Source organism: Mustela erminea, chromosome 9, assembly GCF_009829155.1.
Source record: "Mustela erminea isolate mMusErm1 chromosome 9, mMusErm1.Pri, whole genome shotgun sequence".
Lineage (NCBI taxonomy): Eukaryota > Metazoa > Chordata > Mammalia > Carnivora > Mustelidae > Mustela > Mustela erminea.
The window spans coordinates 106,404,067-106,422,676 of NC_045622.1; the positions used below are offsets into that span (position 1 = coordinate 106,404,067).

General features: G+C 57.7%; 4 protein-coding genes across 8 annotated transcripts; 3 read left to right on the forward strand and 1 right to left on the reverse strand.

Moving 5' to 3' along the window:
* The first annotated feature begins 180 nt into the window (after positions 1-180).
* On the forward strand, positions 181-3,970 carry CATSPERZ (catsper channel auxiliary subunit zeta). 2 transcript variants are annotated; one of them, XM_032357205.1, is made up of 5 exons: positions 181-284; positions 470-863; positions 2,594-2,673; positions 2,883-2,949; positions 3,701-3,970. In XM_032357205.1, the coding sequence occupies exons 2-5, from the start codon at positions 497-499 to the stop codon at positions 3,808-3,810; spliced, it is 624 nt and encodes a 207-aa protein (XP_032213096.1). In that variant the 5' UTR covers positions 181-284; positions 470-496; the 3' UTR covers positions 3,811-3,970. The 2 variants fall into 2 exon arrangements, with proteins under 2 accessions (XP_032213096.1, XP_032213095.1); XM_032357204.1 differs by having other exon boundaries at positions 231-863.
* Positions 3,971-4,635: 665 nt separating this feature from the next.
* Positions 4,636-12,894, forward strand: ESRRA (estrogen related receptor alpha). 4 transcript variants are annotated; one of them, XM_032357193.1, is made up of 7 exons: positions 4,636-4,874; positions 6,370-6,706; positions 9,839-9,955; positions 10,114-10,242; positions 10,689-10,856; positions 10,951-11,220; positions 11,857-12,894. In XM_032357193.1, the coding sequence occupies exons 2-7, from the start codon at positions 6,382-6,384 to the stop codon at positions 12,114-12,116; spliced, it is 1,269 nt and encodes a 422-aa protein (XP_032213084.1). In that variant the 5' UTR covers positions 4,636-4,874; positions 6,370-6,381; the 3' UTR covers positions 12,117-12,894. The 4 variants fall into 4 exon arrangements, with proteins under 4 accessions (XP_032213084.1, XP_032213085.1, XP_032213087.1 ...); XM_032357194.1 differs by lacking the exon at positions 4,636-4,874 and adding an exon at positions 4,974-5,443; XM_032357196.1 differs by lacking the exon at positions 4,636-4,874 and adding an exon at positions 4,974-5,439.
* TRMT112 (tRNA methyltransferase subunit 11-2) lies at positions 12,845-13,751 on the reverse strand. The gene is made up of 4 exons (XM_032357206.1): positions 13,615-13,751; positions 13,424-13,525; positions 13,222-13,311; positions 12,845-13,121 (listed from the first exon to the last, which is right to left on the reverse strand). The coding sequence occupies exons 1-4, from the start codon at positions 13,690-13,692 to the stop codon at positions 13,014-13,016; spliced, it is 378 nt and encodes a 125-aa protein (XP_032213097.1). The 5' UTR covers positions 13,693-13,751; the 3' UTR covers positions 12,845-13,013.
* Positions 13,752-14,342: 591 nt separating this feature from the next.
* On the forward strand, positions 14,343-17,942 carry PRDX5 (peroxiredoxin 5). Its single transcript, XM_032357203.1, has 6 exons — positions 14,343-14,588; positions 15,881-16,015; positions 16,710-16,841; positions 16,912-16,950; positions 17,096-17,157; positions 17,696-17,942. Exons 1-6 carry the CDS (start codon positions 14,397-14,399, stop codon positions 17,799-17,801), a joined length of 666 nt encoding a protein of 221 aa, XP_032213094.1. The 5' UTR covers positions 14,343-14,396; the 3' UTR covers positions 17,802-17,942.
* Positions 17,943-18,610: the final 668 nt, after the last annotated feature.

Sequence of the window (18,610 nt, forward strand, 5' to 3'; positions counted from 1 at the left end):
GGGAGGCTACCGGGTATAGGGTCCGGAATAGGAATCTGCCATGGTGTTCTGTGCGTCTCCAACCTCAGCGCAGATACGGGGCGGTGGGGACGGGGAAGAGCAAATGGCATCTAGCGTGGGGGTGGGGGCTGCAGATTGAACTCTCCCTCGCGAGACCCGCAGCACCATTCGGGAACGCGATGCGGCCCCTCCCCGCTCCTGGAGCGTGACCCCTTGCTCCTCGCCCCGAGGCCTGTGGCGAGCCGGTCCGTTGGGGCAGAACCATGGACGAAAAACCTTTCAGAGTAAGAACCCTTCCCTGGCCTCCTCCCCCCGTGAGCCCCCAGCCTGGGTCCGTCCTGGGTCCCTGGCTCTTCTCTCCCCCTGCCTCGGCTGTGAGCCCACTCGACAGGCACGGTCCCAGCTGGCTCTTCCTCTCCTTCCCAACTCCTGGAGGCCCTTGGCTTCCCTCGTTGTATGTGGCCCACAGGCGTCTTTGGGCAGCCGAGCCTAAGACATGTCGAGCCCAGAGGACATCCGGAATCTGTCAGACATGTCGAGCCCAGAGGACATCCGGAGTCTGTGGACCAGGGCCACGCTGTCGCAGCCGAAGCTGAATATGCCGCGGTCCAGTGTTTGCGAGGACTCGGACGTGGAGGGCAGCAGCGTCAGCAGCAAGTCTCGCCCGTGGTACGACCAGAAAGCCAGAGGCGACTCGGACGGTATTTGGGAAGAATGGGGTATCAGAGAGGACAAGGACAGTTTCAAACAGGAGGATCTGGACAAGCCCTCCTTGCTGGCGCTGGAGCTAAGTCGGGCCCGCTCCCTGGGAAGCCATTTAGAGGAGCAGGACGGCGATTCCAAGGAGTCCAAGACGGACACCGGTCAGTGTGGCCTCACAGGGCTGTGGGTATCCACAGGGCAGGGGGCTGGCCAGGACCTCAATATCTGTTGCTGTGAAATAGGGGGTGGAGGGGGAAGCTGTAGGATCCTTTTCCAGGATTCCCTTCCCGGGACCGGTGCCAGTGTTCGCCTTCTACGCTTTAAATCAACCAGACATTCTTGGAGCGCCCCCTACCGGACAGGCGTCGTACAGGGTCCTGTGGCCATAGCACGCCAAGTCCGGGAGACACCTGCGGAAATGCGCAAAGGCAGCGCGGTACGACCCGTGCTTCTCATGGAATCACTGGGACGGTAGAGAGGAGGGAGTTATTTCCTTGTGTATGGATTTGCTGTCGTTGAGGAGGTGCCTGTCTTTCATTCACTCAGTCATTGCCTACAATTTTTAAGTACCTACTTCTTGCTTCTTGCTGGGCACTGTCTGGGACTCCCCTCTTCCCCTCCCCCCGGCCCTACCTACATGGGGCATTAGAACGTATAACAGTATTTTATTTATTTTTTTTAAAGCTTTTATTTATTTATTTGACAGACAAGAGATCACAAGTAGGCTGAGAGGCAGACAGAGAGGAGGAAGCAGGCTCCCCGCTGAGCAGAGAGCCCGATACAGGCTCGATCCCAGGACCCTGGGATCATGACCTGAGCCGAAGGCAGAGGCTTTAACCCACTGAGCCACCCAGGCACCCCAAGAATGTGTAACAGTATTTTAATGCATTTTGAGTGCTTGCTGTGTGCCAGGCACTGGGCTTTCTTTGCATGATCACCTTAAACTTCACAACCTTCATAAGGGTCTATTTCTTTTCTTTTCTTTCTTTCTTTTTTTTTTTTTAAGATTTTATTTATTTATTTGACACACACACACACACACACACACACACACACACACACAGCGAGAGAAGGAACACAAGCAGGGGGATTGGGAGAGGGAGAAGCAGGCTTTCTGTTGATCAGGGACAGGGCTTGATCCCAGGACCTAGGGATCATGATCTAGCTGAAGGCAGACAATTGAGTACTGAGCCACCCAGTCACCGCATACTTTTTTTTTTGTTTTTGTTTTTAAAATTTAATTTATTTATTTGACAGACAGAGATCACAAGAAGGCAGAGCCAGGCAGAAGGAGAGGGGAAAGCAGGCTCCCCGCTGAGCAGAGAGCCTGATGCAGGGCTGGATCCCAGGACCCCGGGATCATAACCTGAGCTGAAGGCAGAGGCTTTAACCCACGGAGCCACCCAGGCGCCCCAAGGGTTATTCTTTTTTTTTTTTAATTTATTATTTATTTGACAGACATATATCATAAGTAGGCAGAGAGGCAGGCAGAGAGACAGAGGAGGAAGCAGGCTTCCCGCCGAGCAGAGAGCCTGATGTGGGGCTCGATCCCAGGACCCTGGGATCATGACTTGAGCCGAAGGCAGAGGCTTTAACCCACGGAGCCACCCAGGCGCCCCCCCAGGGGTTATTCTTATTACCCCATTTGACCATGAAGAACTTGAGGGTCAGGAATTTTCAGTCACTGCTCCTAAGTCTTGTCTGATGGGGAAGTCAGAACTGGAACCTGGGTGGGTGGGACGATAAAACCCAGGGTAGTAAACTACTGTCCCATATTGTTTCCCAATAAGGTGGTCTCTGAAGGCCACTCCCCTGCCACCACAAGCCTGCCCCTACGAGGGAAGACCCAGCAGTCTGCAGATGACTGACCTCTCTTTTTCTCTTCTCCCAGAAATGTCTTCCTCAGAGTCATCGCTCAATATCTCAAAGCACACACCTCATCGAGCCTACTGGATGGAGCAGCAGAACAGGGTTAGAAGTACCCAGGGAGACTGGGGATTTTAGTGGGGTGGGGATGGGCAAGTTGGGAGTTGCAGAGGTGAAGGGATAGGGTGGTTTGTAGAGGGGAGGGGCAGGCAGCTTGGTTGGGGGTCTTGGGGCTAGAGGGAGCAGGTGGGGCATTTCATCTTGGGGCAGGGCTGGGGTCCCTGGGACATCTGAGCCTCTTGCTGCCTCTCCAGCTGCCACTGCCTCTGATGGACCTCATGGAGAATGAAGCTCTGGAAATCCTCACCAAAGCCCTCAGGAGTGAGCTACTACCCCCACCGCCCAGACCCTGGGGGATTTTGCAGGGGTTGGGCCTCTGGGAGTGGGGATTCAGGCCGTGTTTGCCTTGTCAGATTCCCTTACCACCCACAAGTATTCCAGGAGCCCTACCAAAAGTAAAAAATTGGACTGGACACAGGGATATCCAGTGGGGAGAGCATGATGTGACGGTCAGGGGCCTGGGCTCCGGCCTTCATGCAGCCTCTCTCTAGCTGATGTGGCTTTTCTCCATTCCCCATTGGGGATGACAGTCTTTGTGTGGCTTTGGTCCCCTCCCTTGGTGCTGTGAGGAACCTCTGGACAGTGGATTATTTGGGTCAAAGTTCTCTCATTTGCCCTGCTTATAATATAAGACAGGGATGCTGGCTAATGGGTCAGGATGAGTGGTCCAAGGGGTGTCCACGAAGCTGCCCTTTACCACTGTCCTGGTTCAGGCCTGCAGCACTCTAACCTTGCCCTCACCCATGCTCCATCTCAACACTCTCAGCCTCCTCCACGTCCCCCATCTGGAGTACAAGTGTATGACTTGACCTTAAAAAAAAAAAACCAAAACAAAAAAACCTGTCAGGGCCCAGCACCTTGGAGATCCAGTTTTCCAGACTAACACAGACCCGAGGGCCAAGCACTCCTGCTACCCCAGATCACCCATGGTTCCTCAAATCTCAGGTGCAGCACTGCTGCTGGGGACGCCATGCCCCTGCTCCCTGCCCTGAGCGGCCCCTCTGCTCTGCAGGCTACCGGTCAGGGATTGGCCGGGACCACTTCCTGACCAAGCAGCTGCAGCGATACATCGAGGGGCTCAGGAGGCGCCGGAACAAGAGGCTGCGCCTCTTGATGCACTGAGAACACCGCCTGGGGCTCGGGCTGGAGTGACAAGACAGCCCGGCTCCAGTCCCTGGGACCCCGGCCCGTGCCCAGACACAAGCCCGACCCTGTCCACATGGAATTTGAGTCCTAGAGAAATAAAAGACTCTGTGCACGGTCGGTGAGTCAGTGCGTGGCTGCCCGCGTGAGGCGGACGCACATGGCTCCGCCTTTCCCCGTGACCTTCACGCGGTCACCGCAGTGACCTTGAGCGTTCTCCGTCCTGGCTCTATTGGCTCCGCCTTCCCGGGACTCGAAATCCAGGACTTCTCGCATGTTTTATGCCTGCTTCTCCCACCCTGGGTCCAGCAGCTGTGTGGGGATACTGGATCTGCGGTCCAAGTGCCCCGGTGTTGTAATCTTGGGGGAAGGGTGAGAAGGTAAAGGGGCAGCACCTCCCCTCTAGTTTGGGCATGCTGGGCCCCGCCCCTCATGCATATGCAGTTACACTAACCTCTCCGCTTGTCCCGCCCTCTCATTTACATATGTAAGTCGTCTCTCTGTCCCGCAACTGCGGCTACCAAGCCACCTCGCCCACTTCGATCGCGCACAGCGCTCCCCGCCTCCTTCTTTACGTAAGAGCGCTCCTGGTTCCAACTCCCTCTCGGAGCCTCTCCCAGTCTCCTCTGGCCCCGCCCCCTCAGCTATTGCACCGCTTCTACTAGGCGGCGATGGGCGGGACCTTCATGAAGGACCGCCCCCTGGCATCGCCGGCTCCGCCCCGACTGGTCCGGGCACGCAGGCGCTGCCCCGCCCCTCTTGTCTGATTAGCATAGGGCGCCGAGACCCGCCCCCTGCTTTGCATGCGCACGGCCGGCCCCACCCCCGCTGTCAGCTGGAGGAAGCAGAGTAGGAAGCGGCCGCGATGTCCTTTTGTGTCCTACAAGCCGCCGGCGGCGCCGCCGAGTGAGGGGACGCGGCGCGGCGGGGCGGTGCGGCCCGAGGAGGCGGCGGAGGAGGGGCCGTTTGCGGCCCCAGGCTCACCCCGGCGCTCCGGGCCGCTCGGCCCCCATGCCTGCCCGCCAGCCCTGCCGGAGCCCCAGGTCCGGGGGCGGAGGGGAGCGCCGCTGGGGGGGGTGGACGGGCGGGGCGCGGGGGCCATGTGCGAGCGCGGTTGGGAGGCGGGCGGGGGTGGGGCGGGTTCCGGGCGGGGTCCGGCTCCAGGTCCAGCCCGGGTCACGGTTGGGACCGGGTCCAGGGCCACACGGGGCTAGGGTCCGGGCGGGATCCCGTGTTGAGGTCTCAGTGCGTCGGCCTGGGACAGGGGCCGGTTCTGGCTCGGGCTGCAGGTCCCGGCCGGGGTCAGGCTCGGGCCTCGGATCCAGTCCCAGGGCAGGGTTCAATCCGGCACCTGGAGCAAGTCGAAGTCCCAGGGGCGGGCCTGGGTGGAAGATAGGGAGGGCTCCCTGTCTGAGAAGGGGCTCTGAAGACCACGTGGGGGCGCTCGAAGGGGCCTTGGGCCACCCTCCTCTCTGGGTCAAAGGTCATCGCACCGGCAGGGGAGAACTTCCTCCTCCTTGGCGCTCCCCGTTTACTTCCTGATAACCTGATAGAGGTCCCCCGCGGGCGGAGGGGGAGGGGAGGCGCAGCAACTTTAGGCAACTTTCCGTAGGTGTGCGCAGGTTGGGGGGGCGGGGCGCCCCAGAGGTGGAGGATTCTGCGGGCGGCTGGAGTGTAAGAGTGAATGTGCTGGCGGGGGTCGGGGGTGGGGTGGGGTGGGGTGTAAGGAGGTGGCCGCGTCCTCCGGTGGGCCTGGGATTGGCATGGTGGGGCAGGAGGGGCGCTGTGTCAGGTGTGAAAGGCTCTTGGTGTGTTTCCACAACGGTCTGTGTCTGTGTGTGTGTCAGTGTGGGGGCATGGTGTGTTTGGGAGTGAGTGTGTGTGATTGTGAGTCTCGAGTGTGACTTTGTTTATGGGCTGTGCGCTTGGGCAGGAGTGTGTGAAGACGAACGGGAGCATGAGGGAGAACCTGGGCTTGGGGAAGGCCCTGTGTGAGAGCTGGCAAGCGCCCAGTAGAGAGTGAGCATGTGTGAGCGGGTGAGGACACCTGAGGACCCAGGTGAGGGGGAGTGTGTGAAGCCACCACCGGCCCTTGTGTGCCTGCTTTGGGCTTTTGAATGGCGGATGCCCAGGTGAGGGGGCAATCATCGAGGTCCCCAACATCGGAAGAAAATTGAGAGGTATCTCTCTAGGGGCTGGGCATTCCAGATGGGGTTGAAGGTCACTTGGAGACTAAGGCTATGATCTTCCTTGGCCTGGGTGGGAGTAGGAAGTTTCCAGACCTCCCCCAGGTTCCCAAGTGGAAGACCTTGCCGTCAGTTACTGGCCCTGGAGGCTTTGGAGACTCTGTTCCCATGGCAACAGCTGGAGGGAAGCCTTCTTCATGGGCAGCCCTTCCTTGGACTCTGCTCTCCTTCCCTCCCCCTTGATGAGCCTGGAAGCCTGGCCCTAGGCCCGGGGTTGGGCAACCAGGGTGGCACTGGGACTCCATCCCCCATCCCAGTGTCTCCCTGTGACCTGTCAGGTCTCTCCCTGCAGGTGACCAGCGCCATGTCCAGCCAGGTGGTGGGCATTGAGCCTCTCTACATCAAGGCAGAGCCAGCCAGCCCCGACAGCCCAAAGGGTTCCTCGGAGACCGAGACCGAGCCCCCCGTGGCCCTGGCCCCTGGCCCAGCTCCCACCCGCTGCCTCCCAGGCCACAAGGAAGAGGAGGATGGGGAGGGGGCTGGGCCTGGCGAGCAGGGTGGTGGGAAGCTGGTGCTCAGCTCCCTCCCCAAACGCCTCTGCCTGGTCTGTGGGGATGTGGCCTCCGGCTACCACTATGGCGTGGCATCCTGTGAGGCCTGCAAAGCCTTCTTCAAGAGGACCATCCAGGGTGAGCCCCCACCGCGCTCCTGTGCCCTTTGCCCTCTGGGCCTACTGCTACCCAATGGGTGCTCTGCCAGGTAGAAGTAGACGGTGGCGGTACCACTTGGGGTTCCCAAGTTCCTCCTCCCACCTGGGAGTGCCATTTCCCTGAAAAGTTAAATAAAGGATGTGTTGATGGCTTGGGAGTAGGAAGTGAGTGAGGGCTCGGGAAGCCTAAGTTTCTGGGTACTGGAGGCCTAGCACCTTCCACAGTGGCTCTGAAAAATTGGAGGCAGCCTCTGTCTGCTTCTAAACTTCTTGCTTCTTGCTTCTGGTAGCTCCTGACCTCTTAGCAGCATGGAACTCCTGCCACCCCGCCTTGGGTAGATTTCCCCAAAGCAACTCCAGCAGAAGGCAGGTTCTCATGGGTAACTGAGAGGGGCTGCCTCATACTTCAGCACCTGACTTTTAAAAAGACTATTACTCACTGAATTCTCACTCAGGAACACATACCAAAACCTGAGTAAGCAGGATGGAGATGTAATCAGCATTACTTGGGATGCGCCTGTTACTTGTGTTTTTATAGGAAACACTGCTTGCTTTGAGGCGATAACGTGTACTTTTGGAGAACATTCCTTGAGTGCTAACCCCGTGTCAGGCATGATGCCCCCTGTGTCCGTGATCTCTTATTCCTCCAGCCACCCATAAGGTGGCCAGTGCTGTGACCGCAGTTGAGGCCCAGGAAGGTTTTTTAAAACTTCGTTCAAGTCCCACAGGCAGAAGGTGGCAGAAGCCGGACTTGAACTTGGGTTGATTGCTGCCTCTGCTTATTACTTACAACTGAACTTCGGACAGATGGCTCCCAACTGATTGTGACATTGCAGTGGGTTTTGATTTGACCAACACCCACTGCTCTAAAACCCTTTGTGCTCTCTAATGGTTCCGAAGGCCAGGGAACTAACAGGCCCAGGCATTCCTACCTGCCCTGGACCCCTTCTGTGCCAGCTTTGTTGACAAATCTTTATTGAGCCCTAGCCACAGATTGTAATAATTTATTGAGCTTTTGGGGGCTGTGAACCATGTGAAATACGTTACCTTGACATTCCCTTTCTTTCTTACCAGGAATCTTTGTAGGAAGGCTTGTTTATATTTATTGATATTTTTAAAGATCGAATTTATTCATTTGAGACAGACAGATAGAGAGAGAGAGAGAGCATGAACAGGGGGAGTGGCAGGCAGAGGGAGAGGGAGAAGCTGACTTCCCGCTGAGCCGGGAGCCTGATGTGGGGCTTGATCCCAGGACCCCAGGATCATGACCTGAGCTGAAGGCAGACGCTTAACCATCTGAGCCACCCAGGTGCCCAGAAGTCCTGTTTTTATCCCAGTTTATAGATGGGAACACTGAGGGGTTGGGGGGCTTGGGTATGGGACTTGCCCAAGGTCACACGGTTGGTTAAGAGGTAGTGTCAGGGTGGGCCCCAGGCAGCCTCCAGACCCCTTGTTCTTTACAGACCTGTGCTTTGCTGTCCTGACCACTATGCCTGTGGACATAGCTGGGACTAAGCCATTTATACTCGAGAGGAGGGGAGAGAGGAAACAATGACTCGTACAGAACTCTGTTGTAGTACACCTGTTTTAAGTGCTGGAGGGGTAGGAGTGGGATGCGTGCCAAGGAACCTGGCTGGGTTGGAGGCTCTGGAGGTCTTCTTGGAGGAGGTGTCTTGAGCTGCGTGCACAGCCCTAAATACATAGAGTATAGGAGGAGTGTGTCAAGGGCATGTTGGCTGGTTGTGTCATTCGGTTCTGGTGGTAGCCCTGTGAGGCTGGGAGGGCCACCCATTCAGTGGCCATTACATACCAGGCCCTGTTCCTAGCACTCGGCTGTCCTAGCCCTCGTGGAGCAGATGCTAAAGGGGGAAGACAGATGGTAAGAGAAGTAAGTACGTGTGTAGCGGCTCAAGGCGTGCTGAGAAATGATCAGGCAGGGCAGGCGGCAGGAGAAGTCTGCAGAGGAGCCCTGACATTCTCACAGCGGGGCCAGGGGGGTTTCCCTGAGGTGATGGGGAGCAGAGCTCAGAGGGAGGTAAGGGAGCAGTGGGCCCTGAGCGTGGCGTCTGTGTGAGGAACAGAGTGTGAGGGGCTGAGGGGAGAAAGGTTGAAAAGCTGGGGGCTGGAGGCCTCACAGGCCTCACAGGCCTTCCAGGCCTGGGCTTTTACTCTGAGAAGGGACATCGTTGGAGGATTTGGAGCAGTGGAGGCGGGTGGGATCTGACTTGGGCTGGACGGGTTGTCTTGGCCCCTGTGTTGTCATTAACAAAGGAGAAAAGGACAGAGGAGGAGGTCAGTGGGAAGGTGGGGTGATGGCGACTCGGGGCGCAGTGGGTCAGCATCTGGACAAGGGGCAGAGGTAAAGCTGGCCAGGCCATGCTGATGGGCTGGATTTGGGTATAAGAGAAGAATCAAAGATGTTTTCTGGATTTCTGCTTGAGCCACTGTAGAGACGGAGTCGTAGGGTTTGGAGTGGTAGGTCGTGGGCTCCATTTTGGACAGGTGAAGTTTGCCACGCCTTCTAGACCCGCACGATGCTGAGGCAGTGGCAAGTGAGTCGAGTTCACTCAGTCCTGCTGAGAGAAACTGGAAGGCCCACGCCCGGTGAGCTCACCGGGGAAGTGAGCTGGAGGAGACGAGGTCCGCGGGCAGCCCTGGGGTGGGTCCTTCGCTGGAAGGAGTCGGTGGGAATGCACAGGAATGAGAGTGGCCATGAGGTGGAAGGAGTGGTGTCCTAGAGGCAAAGGATGACAGGTGTCCAGGTGTGTGTGGGAGCAGGACATGATCACGGCATCAGATGCTCCTTCAGGCCAAGTACTTACCGCTGTGGAAGCTGCTGTGGCCTTGACGAGAGCAGATGGGGTTAGTAGAGCCCAGAGACGTGGCTTGACAAGAGGCTTGGGGCCAGGATCAGCCTGACTCCCTGGGCGCAGTCAGGAGCCCCCAGCCCAGAGGCCATTCCCTTCACCGTCTCGGGCTTCCCTGCCCCGCGCAGGGCACTCCCACTCTCCCCAGACCTGCGTTTGCCCGGGACGAGTGAGGGCCCTCCTGTCCTCTGGGCCCCCTCCGGACCCTGGGAGGCCGCCACTGGAGCCCTGTCTCTTGTCGGCAGGGAGCATCGAGTACAGCTGTCCGGCCTCCAACGAGTGTGAGATCACCAAGCGGAGACGCAAGGCCTGCCAGGCCTGTCGCTTCACCAAGTGCCTGCGGGTGGGCATGCTCAAGGAGGGTGAGCGCTGGGCAGGGGCTCACGGAGCGCAGGGCGGGGGTAGCCGAGGCCTGGGGCCTTCTGCAGGCAGCGATGGGGGACTGGGTGGGGTGGGGGTGGGGCTCCGCAGGACAAGCAGCCCCCAGCTGCGGGGACACAGCCCTGTCCTGCCATTCAAGGAGTACGTCTGGACCGCGTGCGAGGCGGGCGACAAAAGTACAAGCGGCGGCCGGAGGTGGACCCGCTGCCCTTCCCGGGCTCCTTCCCTGCTGGACCCCTGGCAGTAGCTGGAGGCCCTCGGAAAACCGGTTAGTGCTGTGGGCCCTGGGAGCTCTAGGGTTGGGATGGGGCTGGGACACGAGAGGCCCATTGGGTGTCAGTCATCCCGAATGGATAGCGTGGGCATCGGGAACCCGGTTTGCCTTTCGTCTGTTCCCAACACATTTCCCTGAAAGCATACTTTTGAAAATACCTTTTTTTTTTTTTTTTTTTTAAAAAAAAACCAGTCCCTGAGTAGTACACCTGGGACCAGGGAAAGATTTTTCTCACACTCGGAACCTGTCCATGGACTTGCTTTCCTGGGGAGATCTTGGGAGCCCTTTCCAGAGAGAAGTGTCCAAGCCTGGCTGGCCAGTGGCTATTAAGAAGGCCATGGGGTTGGGGCAGGGGTGATGGCTAATTTAGGGAAGGTGCTTGACCCCGAAGGGGCCTTCAAGGTGATGACTTCAAGGGCATCCTCCACCTGTCCCGGCAGCCCCCGTGAATGCACTGGTGTCGCACTTGCTGGTGGTTGAGCCTGAGAAGCTATATGCTATGCCTGACCCGGCGGGCCCCGATGGACACCTCCCAGCCGTGGCTACCCTCTGTGACCTCTTTGACCGAGAGATTGTGGTCACCATCAGCTGGGCCAAGAGCATCCCAGGTAAAGGGCCCAGGTGATCTGGGGCTTCCCTCTGCAGGCCAGGCCCGGCTCTGGTGAACTCGTTCAGCCAGGTCTGCTTCCCACTGCCCTCCAGGCTTCTCGTCACTGTCACTGTCTGACCAGATGTCAGTCCTGCAAAGCGTATGGATGGAGGTCTTGGTGTTGGGTGTCGCCCAGCGCTCACTGCCACTGCAGGACGAGCTGGCCTTCGCGGAGGACCTGGTCCTGGATGAGGAGGGGGCACGCGCCGCTGGCTTGGGGGAACTGGGGGCCGCGCTGCTGCAGCTGGTGCGGCGACTGCAGGCCCTGAGGCTGGAACGCGAGGAGTACGTCCTGCTGAAGGCCCTGGCCCTTGCCAATTCAGGTGAGCCTGGGCGGACGCTCCTCGAGGCCCTCCAGGTCCTCACCCTGGCCATGGCCCTGTCTCATTGGGCAGACAAGGAAGACTGTGGCTTAGGGAAGAGTAGTGATTTGTTCAAAGTCTTTAAGAAAGCAAGGGCAGGTCTGGGAACCGAACGTAGGATTTCGAGCTCTAGGGCCCTCCTTTTTTTTTTTTTTCTTCCAAGATTTTATTTATTTATTTGACAGAGAGAGATCACAAGTAGACAGAGAGGCAGGCAGAGAGAGAGGGAAGCAAGGCTCCCTGCTGAGCAGAGCGCCCGATGTGGGACTCGATCCCAGGACCCTGAGATCATGACCTGAGCCGAAGGCAGCGGCTTAACTCACTGAGCCACGCAGGCTCCCTCTAGGGCCACCCTTACATGGAAAAGTGAACCACTCAGTGGGAAGGAAGATGGGGAGGAGCAAAGGGGGCCACGGTGGAGGGAGAAAGCAGGGGGCCCTGGGTCATGCGCCGGAGTGGAGAGTGGTGCCTCGGTCAGCCCCTCCAGTCCGCGTCTGGCTCCTCCTCGAGCAACATCCGGCAGAAGCTCAAGCATCTGGGGGCTCTGCCTTTTCTGGAGACCGTCCGTGTCCACAGCGTTCTCTCCTCTCCTTGCAGACTCTGTGCACATCGAGGACGCCGAGGCTGTGGAGCAGCTGCGTGAAGCTCTACACGAGGCCCTGCTGGAGTACGAAGCAGGCCGGGCGGGCCCCGGAGGGGGTGCTGAGCGGCGGCGGGCAGGCAGGCTGCTGCTTACGTTACCGCTCCTTCGCCAGACAGCGGGCAAAGTGCTGGCCCATTTCTATGGGGTGAAGCTGGAGGGCAAGGTGCCCATGCACAAGCTGTTCTTGGAGATGCTCGAGGCCATGATGGACTGAGGCAAGGGGTGGGCATGGGTGGGGGTGCTGGCAGGACCCGCCCAGTATGGGGTCAGCCCCAAGGGGGCAGAACTGGGGTCCGGGCAGTGCCACAGCCTGCTGGCAGGGCCAGGGCAATACCATCAGCCCCTGGGAGCAGGCCCTACGCCCTCCCCTCCCCCCTCCCAGGGGGTCTTAGAAGCTGGGAATGTGTGCGCCCAGGCTCTGGGCACAGTGCTGCCCCTTGCAAGCCATAACGTGCCCCCAGAGTGTAGGGGGCCTTGCGGAAGCCATAGGGGGCTGCAGGGGACATGTGGGGGGGCAGAAGCCTGATCTCAGGGAGGGAAGGGAGTGGAGGCCACAGTCTCCCAGTGGGTGATGCTTTTGCTGCTGCTTAATCCAACCCCCTCTCCAGAGCAGAGGGGGATTTGGAAAGCAAAGGCCCCTGCCCCCTTCGCTCCTCTCCTCATCATTTGCATTGGGCATTACTGCCCCCCCTTGAAGCAATAACTCCAAGCAGGCTCCAGCCCCTGGACCCCTGGGGTGGCCAGGGCCCCCCATCAGCTCCCACCCAGCCTCCTTGGGGGGGTTAGGGAGAGCACTGCCTCTATGCCCTGCAGAGCAATAACACTATATTTATTTTTGGGTTTGGCCAGGGAGGTGCAGGGACATAGGGCAAGCCAGGGCCCAGAGCCTTTGGCTGTACAGAGACTCTATTTTAATGTATATTTGCTGCAAAGAGAAACCGCTTTTGGTTTTGAACCTTTAATGAGAAAAAGAAATATATCGAGCTCAAGAACACTGTGTTTCGTGTGTCACTGGGTCAAGGTTGGGGGATACAAGACAGACCTAACAAACATATTATACATAAACAAAACCATTCGTGGTTACAGACTGAAAAACTAATGCCTGGCGCGGTTAAGTCTCGGTTTCCTCATCACTCAGCAGCAGGTTAGGGATTCCGCGACTGATGGGGAACAGACGTCCGGACTCTGGGCACTGCAAAGTGCCCTCCAGCACATCCACCTGCGGGGAGATGGGCGGGGAAGGAGAGGGGGAACAGAGCTGAGCACGGGCAGCCTGTGGCTGTGATGGCCAGAGAAGCAAGCGATGGGCTGGTTCTCACCTCCAGCAGCACGTGGTGCATCTGCCTCAGGAATTTCTCATCATGCTCATACCCTTCAATCGGCCCCTTGGGCACCTCGACCAGATGCAACTGTGGGCAAAGGCCTAAATCAGCTCTGGGCACCCCGACCCTTGCTCTGAAACCAGGTTCTCCACCCCCCTCCAGGCCCCGGGGGAGCACGGGCGTGGTGGAGGGTCCTCACGGTATCCGCCGCCTCCAGAAGCGCCGCCCACTCCACCTTGGGTATCATACGCGCCACGAAGTCGGGGTTGAACTCCACCGGGTTGATGCGGACCTCGGTGGCCTGCGGGGAGGAGGGGTTTTGTTAGGGACAGGAGCCTGGTTCCCCCATTCCGCCCAGGAGACAGGCGCGAGACTGACCCCGGCCGATACCTGGAGGCGCAGTGGGAAGCCACGGGGCCCCACCCCCCGCACATGCGAGCTCAGCAGGTTGTGGGTGAGCAGCTTCATGTCGCCGCAACGCGTTCGCCGCAAGCCGGAACCGGAAGGAGGCACAAAGTCCGCTGCGTCACTTCCGGGGCCGCTCCATTCTCGTCCTATTGGACGGCTCGGAGGAGCGGAACTGGCGAACATGCTGGAACTTCTCGTGCTAGCCGGAGTAGAGGTATTTGAGGAGCTTGGTCGGATCACGCGCTCCTACCGGAAGCGTCCCGGCGGGAGATGGCTACGGCGCAGGCCCAGTGGTTTCCTTTAGCTACAAGTCATGCACACTGTACATCATACGTAAAGCAGCCGCAGTGCAGGGGCCTGCGCTGTATGCAAAATAAACAAGTTTTTCTCCTCCACTGACGCCCGACACTATCGTCTCCCGCCCCTCGCTTCCGGCTAAGGAAAAGAAACTGCAGGAACCCGTAAACCAGACGCTTCACAACAGCGACACCCCATCCTTCTATGTGAATAAGTTGTGCGGCTACCGAATGCCCCGCCCATTCGTAACTACGCCCTTGGTCCAGCCCCAAATGCAAATAAGCCGAGCGCCCCAGAAGTTCCGCCCCTGCACGCACCCCTACGCCTGCGCAATAGAGGAGCCTCGCTGGGGGCGGGCCCGGCAGTGGCTCCGCCTCTCGGAGCGGGGACTCGCTTTGGGTTCCTCCCACCAGGCCCGCCCCCTGCCGCGGCCCCGACGCTAGGGCGGAACGGCTGCGCGGTCCAGGATGGGCGTGCGGCTTTTTCAGCTGCGTGTCCTTAGTCGTCGGGCAGGCTCGGTGCTCTTCCCGGCAGCCGCCGTCCAGTCTGCAGCAGCGGCGGCGTCGAGATCAGGCGGGTGCCGGCAACCAGGCAGGGAGTGGACGCTTGGAGGGGCCCACGGTTTCAGAAGCGCCGCCTCAGCCATGGCCCCAATCAAGGTGACCGCTGGCCGGGACTGGCCTGAGCTCCCATCCAGCCAGTCTTCCCAGTGCCCTCCGTCTTGCTTGTCTGGGGAGAATCATCCTCTTTCCTGCCCTTCCGGACCTCTGTTCACCCTGCCAGGGACTCTTCCCGCAGTTGTCCCTCATGCCCCCGGCAGCCCCCGCACCCCCGTGGCTGCTCCCTCCCCAGTTTTCGCCAATCTTCGGGACTCGTATTTTATCTCCAGGACAGCCCCCAAGGCGCTCTCGAGCCTTCACCCTTTGTACTGCCACTATGCGTGATGCGTCTCCACCATTTTTAGGCGATTGAATACCATGGCCTCTGCCTTCTGGAACCATCTCCTTTATCACAGGACCCCTTTTCAATCTCCATACGAGCTCCTGCCCCCCCCCCCCATACTGTCCTGTACGTTTTTGTTACATTCCTGGGCATCATTCTTCACCCCATGGTCTGAAGCAAGTGTTTTCTCCTAAAGCCCTACTGTGTTTCCCCCGTTCCACTTCTCCCATGGCTAATTCCCACTTTTCTGCTGAGTCTTTCATCCCTTCATTTGGAACGACCCCCGGATTCTGGGAACCACCTCCCTTCCCCTTCCACACCCTTCTGAGACCTGCTCCTCTTCCTGCTTAATCTAATTCCCAATCCCTGATTTGCCCTCCCTTTGTGTATGTCCTCTGACTCCCTGAAACCCTCACACACTCCCAGGTAGACTAATCCAATCCCTTCGAGAGATGCCTTTTATTTAATGCCCTTCCCCCCAACTTTTCCATCTTCTGCTCTCTCCCTTTTTCTCTTCCTGAGGGCTGGACACCAGACCTGACCAGGGTTCTCTCCCTCCCTGTTGTCAGGGTCTCCTCCTCACCCCCAGATAGATCGATCCCCTGCCTCTCCTTCCCTGCCCATTTGTCCCTTTCTGGTAAGAAGTCGACTCCTTGATTATGCAACCTCTTGCAACACCCAGAGAGGCCTCCTCTCCCATTTTCTGTGGTCACCAACAGACTGGTAAAAGGAACTGGGGCCACCTTAAAACCTGAGGGTGTGGAGGAACCAGGTGGTTCGAGGAGAGGGGAGGGCGGCTGGGAGGGAATTCTGGAAACTTGGACAGGTTAGGACATTACAACTCTGTCCACTCTGCTGCACTAGGAGCAAGTGCCTGGTCTGGTTTAACACCTTGACCTTGGCTTCTCCTTACCCACTCCCTCATTCTTCTACTCCTTATCTCCTTATCTAGTCCCTTTGCTCGTTCCAGAGTAACCGAGTCACTCCTTAACCAAGTCGTTCCCTCTAGGTGGGAGATACCATCCCTTCCGTGGTGGTCTTTGAAGGGGAGCCTAAGAACAAGGTGAACCTGGCAGAGCTGTTCAAGGGCAAGAAGGGGGTGCTGTTTGGAGTCCCTGGGGCCTTTACCCCCGGCTGTTCCAAGGTGAGACCTGCCCTTCTGGGACTCAGCAGTTGGAATCTTGTGTGCGTGTCTGTATTGTTCCTGAATCCTAGGGTGGCTTGCAATGAGAGCGTGTAGCTGTCATGACAGTTACAAAGCCTATCAGAGCAGGACGGCTGGGTGGCTCAGTCCATTAAGCGGCTGCCTTTGGTTCAGGTCATGATCCCAGGGTGCTTGGATGGAGTCCTGCATCAGGCTCCCTGCTCAGTTGGGGAGCCTGCTTCTCCCTCTCCCTCTGCCGGCTGCTTCCCCTGCTTGTGCTCCCCTTCTCTCTGTCAAATAAGGAAATAAAATCTTAAAAAACAAAACAAAACAAAGCATACAAGAGATTCAGAAAAAAGTGGTGGCTGTGAAAAGGTCGTGGGGCCAGGAATGTCGGGGAAAAGGGTATTGTAATTAAATCCAACATCTGTTATTGCTGCTGTTGCTGATTGGCGCTGTGGGAGATACTTGGGTAAATAAAGTATAGTCACGTCCAAGGGAAGTTCACGGTGACCACAGAGCGCTCAAATTTGGATCCGGGCTTCCTTGCCGCCAAGGCCAAAAGGAACTGGCTGACATTTCTAATTGATCAAAGATATTGGAGAGGGAAGTGAGGAGGGCCTAGAGATAAAGGGAAGGCGTTGCAGAGCCAAGGCATTTAATCTCTCTGTTAACCCTCTGTTTCCCCTCCTAGACCCACCTGCCTGGATTTGTGGAGCAGGCTGAGGCTCTGAAGGCCAGGGGGGTCCAGGTGGTAGCCTGTCTGAGTGTTAATGATGTCTTCGTGACTGAAGAGTGGGGACGAGCTCACAACGCCAGAGGCAAGGTGAGGTATGGGTCCTGCGGGGGATCCAGGCCAGCCTGGGATTTTTCTTTGACCTTTACTTTCTCCTTAGGTTAGGCTCTTGGCTGACCCCACTGGGGCCTTTGGGAAGGTGAGTGCACTCCTGCAAGCCCCACCCTATAGGGTGGTCCCTTCACCAGGCCTTGGATGCAGGAACTTGGAAGGGAACAGCTGGTGGGGGCGGGGTTTGGTCTGTTCTGGAAGTTTCTAAGCCTTGTCTCTGGTTTTCTTTTTAGGAGACAGATTTGCTATTAGATGATTCATTGGTGTCTCTCTTTGGAAATCATCGGCTCAAGAGGTAAAAGCAGGAGGGTCCTCTGTGGGGTTCCCCTGCCACCCCTTCAATCTCCATTCCTTGTCTCCAGGCCCAGGCCATTGTAATTGGCTTGGTTTCGCTCTCCTTTTAAAGATTCTCCTATTTATTTTGGAGAGAGCGTGAGTGTGCAGAGGGAGAGGGAGAGAGTCCTTTTTTTTTTTTAAAGATTCCATTTATTTATTTGATAGAGCACAAGCACGGGGTGGGACAGAGGCAGAGGGACAAGCAGGCTCCCCGCTGAGCAGGGACCCCCCCCCCCGTGTCTCCCCCTGCAGTGGGGCTCAGTCCCAGGATCCTGGGATCATGACCTGAGTGGAAGGCAGACGCTTACTCCACTGAGCCACCCAGGTTCCCCGAGGGGGAGAGAGTCTTAAGCAGACCCCACGCTGAGTGCAGAGCCCGATCTCATGATCGTGATCTTGATCTCATGACCCTGAGACCACGATCTGAGTGGAAACCAAGAGCTGGACACTTAACCCGAGGGCACCGCCCAGCGCCCTTGACCCAGTCTCTCTGGCAGGTTCTCCATGGTCATAGAGGATGGCACAGTGAAGTCCTTGAATGTGGAGCCAGATGGTACGGGCCTCACCTGCAGCCTGGCCCCCAACATCCTGTCACAGCTCTGAGGCCCTGGACCCAAACTCCTCCCACCCTTTTCTATTTCACCTGCCCAGCCCTGGACAGAGGGCCCAGTCCAGCCTCAGCGGGGGCTACCAAGTGGGAATGGTGACCAAATTTCTGCAATAAACACTTCTGGATCACAGTTAGTCGCCTTTTTTTTTTTTTTTTTTTTCAAGATTTTATTTATTTATTTGACAGAGAATGGAAAGAGGGAACACAAGCAGGGGGAGCGGGAGAGGGCGAAGCAGGCTCCCCGCTGAGCAGGGAGCCCGATGTGGGCCTCGATCCCAGGACCCTGGGATCATGACCTGAGCCGAAGGCAGACACTTAACAACTGAGCCACCCAGGCGCCCCTGATTTTTCTTTCGTTTTTTTTTTTTTAGACTTTTTTTTTCGGGCAGATAGAGATTACAAGTATGCAGAGAGGCAGACAGAGACAGAGGAGGAAGCAGGCTCCCTGCCGAGCAGAGAGTCAGATGTGAGGCTCGATCCCAGGACCCTGAGACCACGACCAGAGCCTAAGGCAGAGGCTCAACCCACTGAGCCACCCAGGCGCCCCTGATTTTTCTTTCTTTTCTTTTTTTAAGATTTATTTGAGAGAGAGAGAGCATGTGTATGCATTGGGGGTGGGGGGGGCAGAGGACGAGAAGCAGACTCCCTGCCGAGGCTGGAGCCAGGACCTAGGGCTCCATCTCATAAACCTGAGGACATAAGCTGAGTCAAAATCAAGAGTCGGGCTCTTAACTGACTGAGCCAGCCTCCTTGGTTTTGAGTTGCCTTAGGACAGTCAGAACTGTGAGAGTAATGGGCAGGG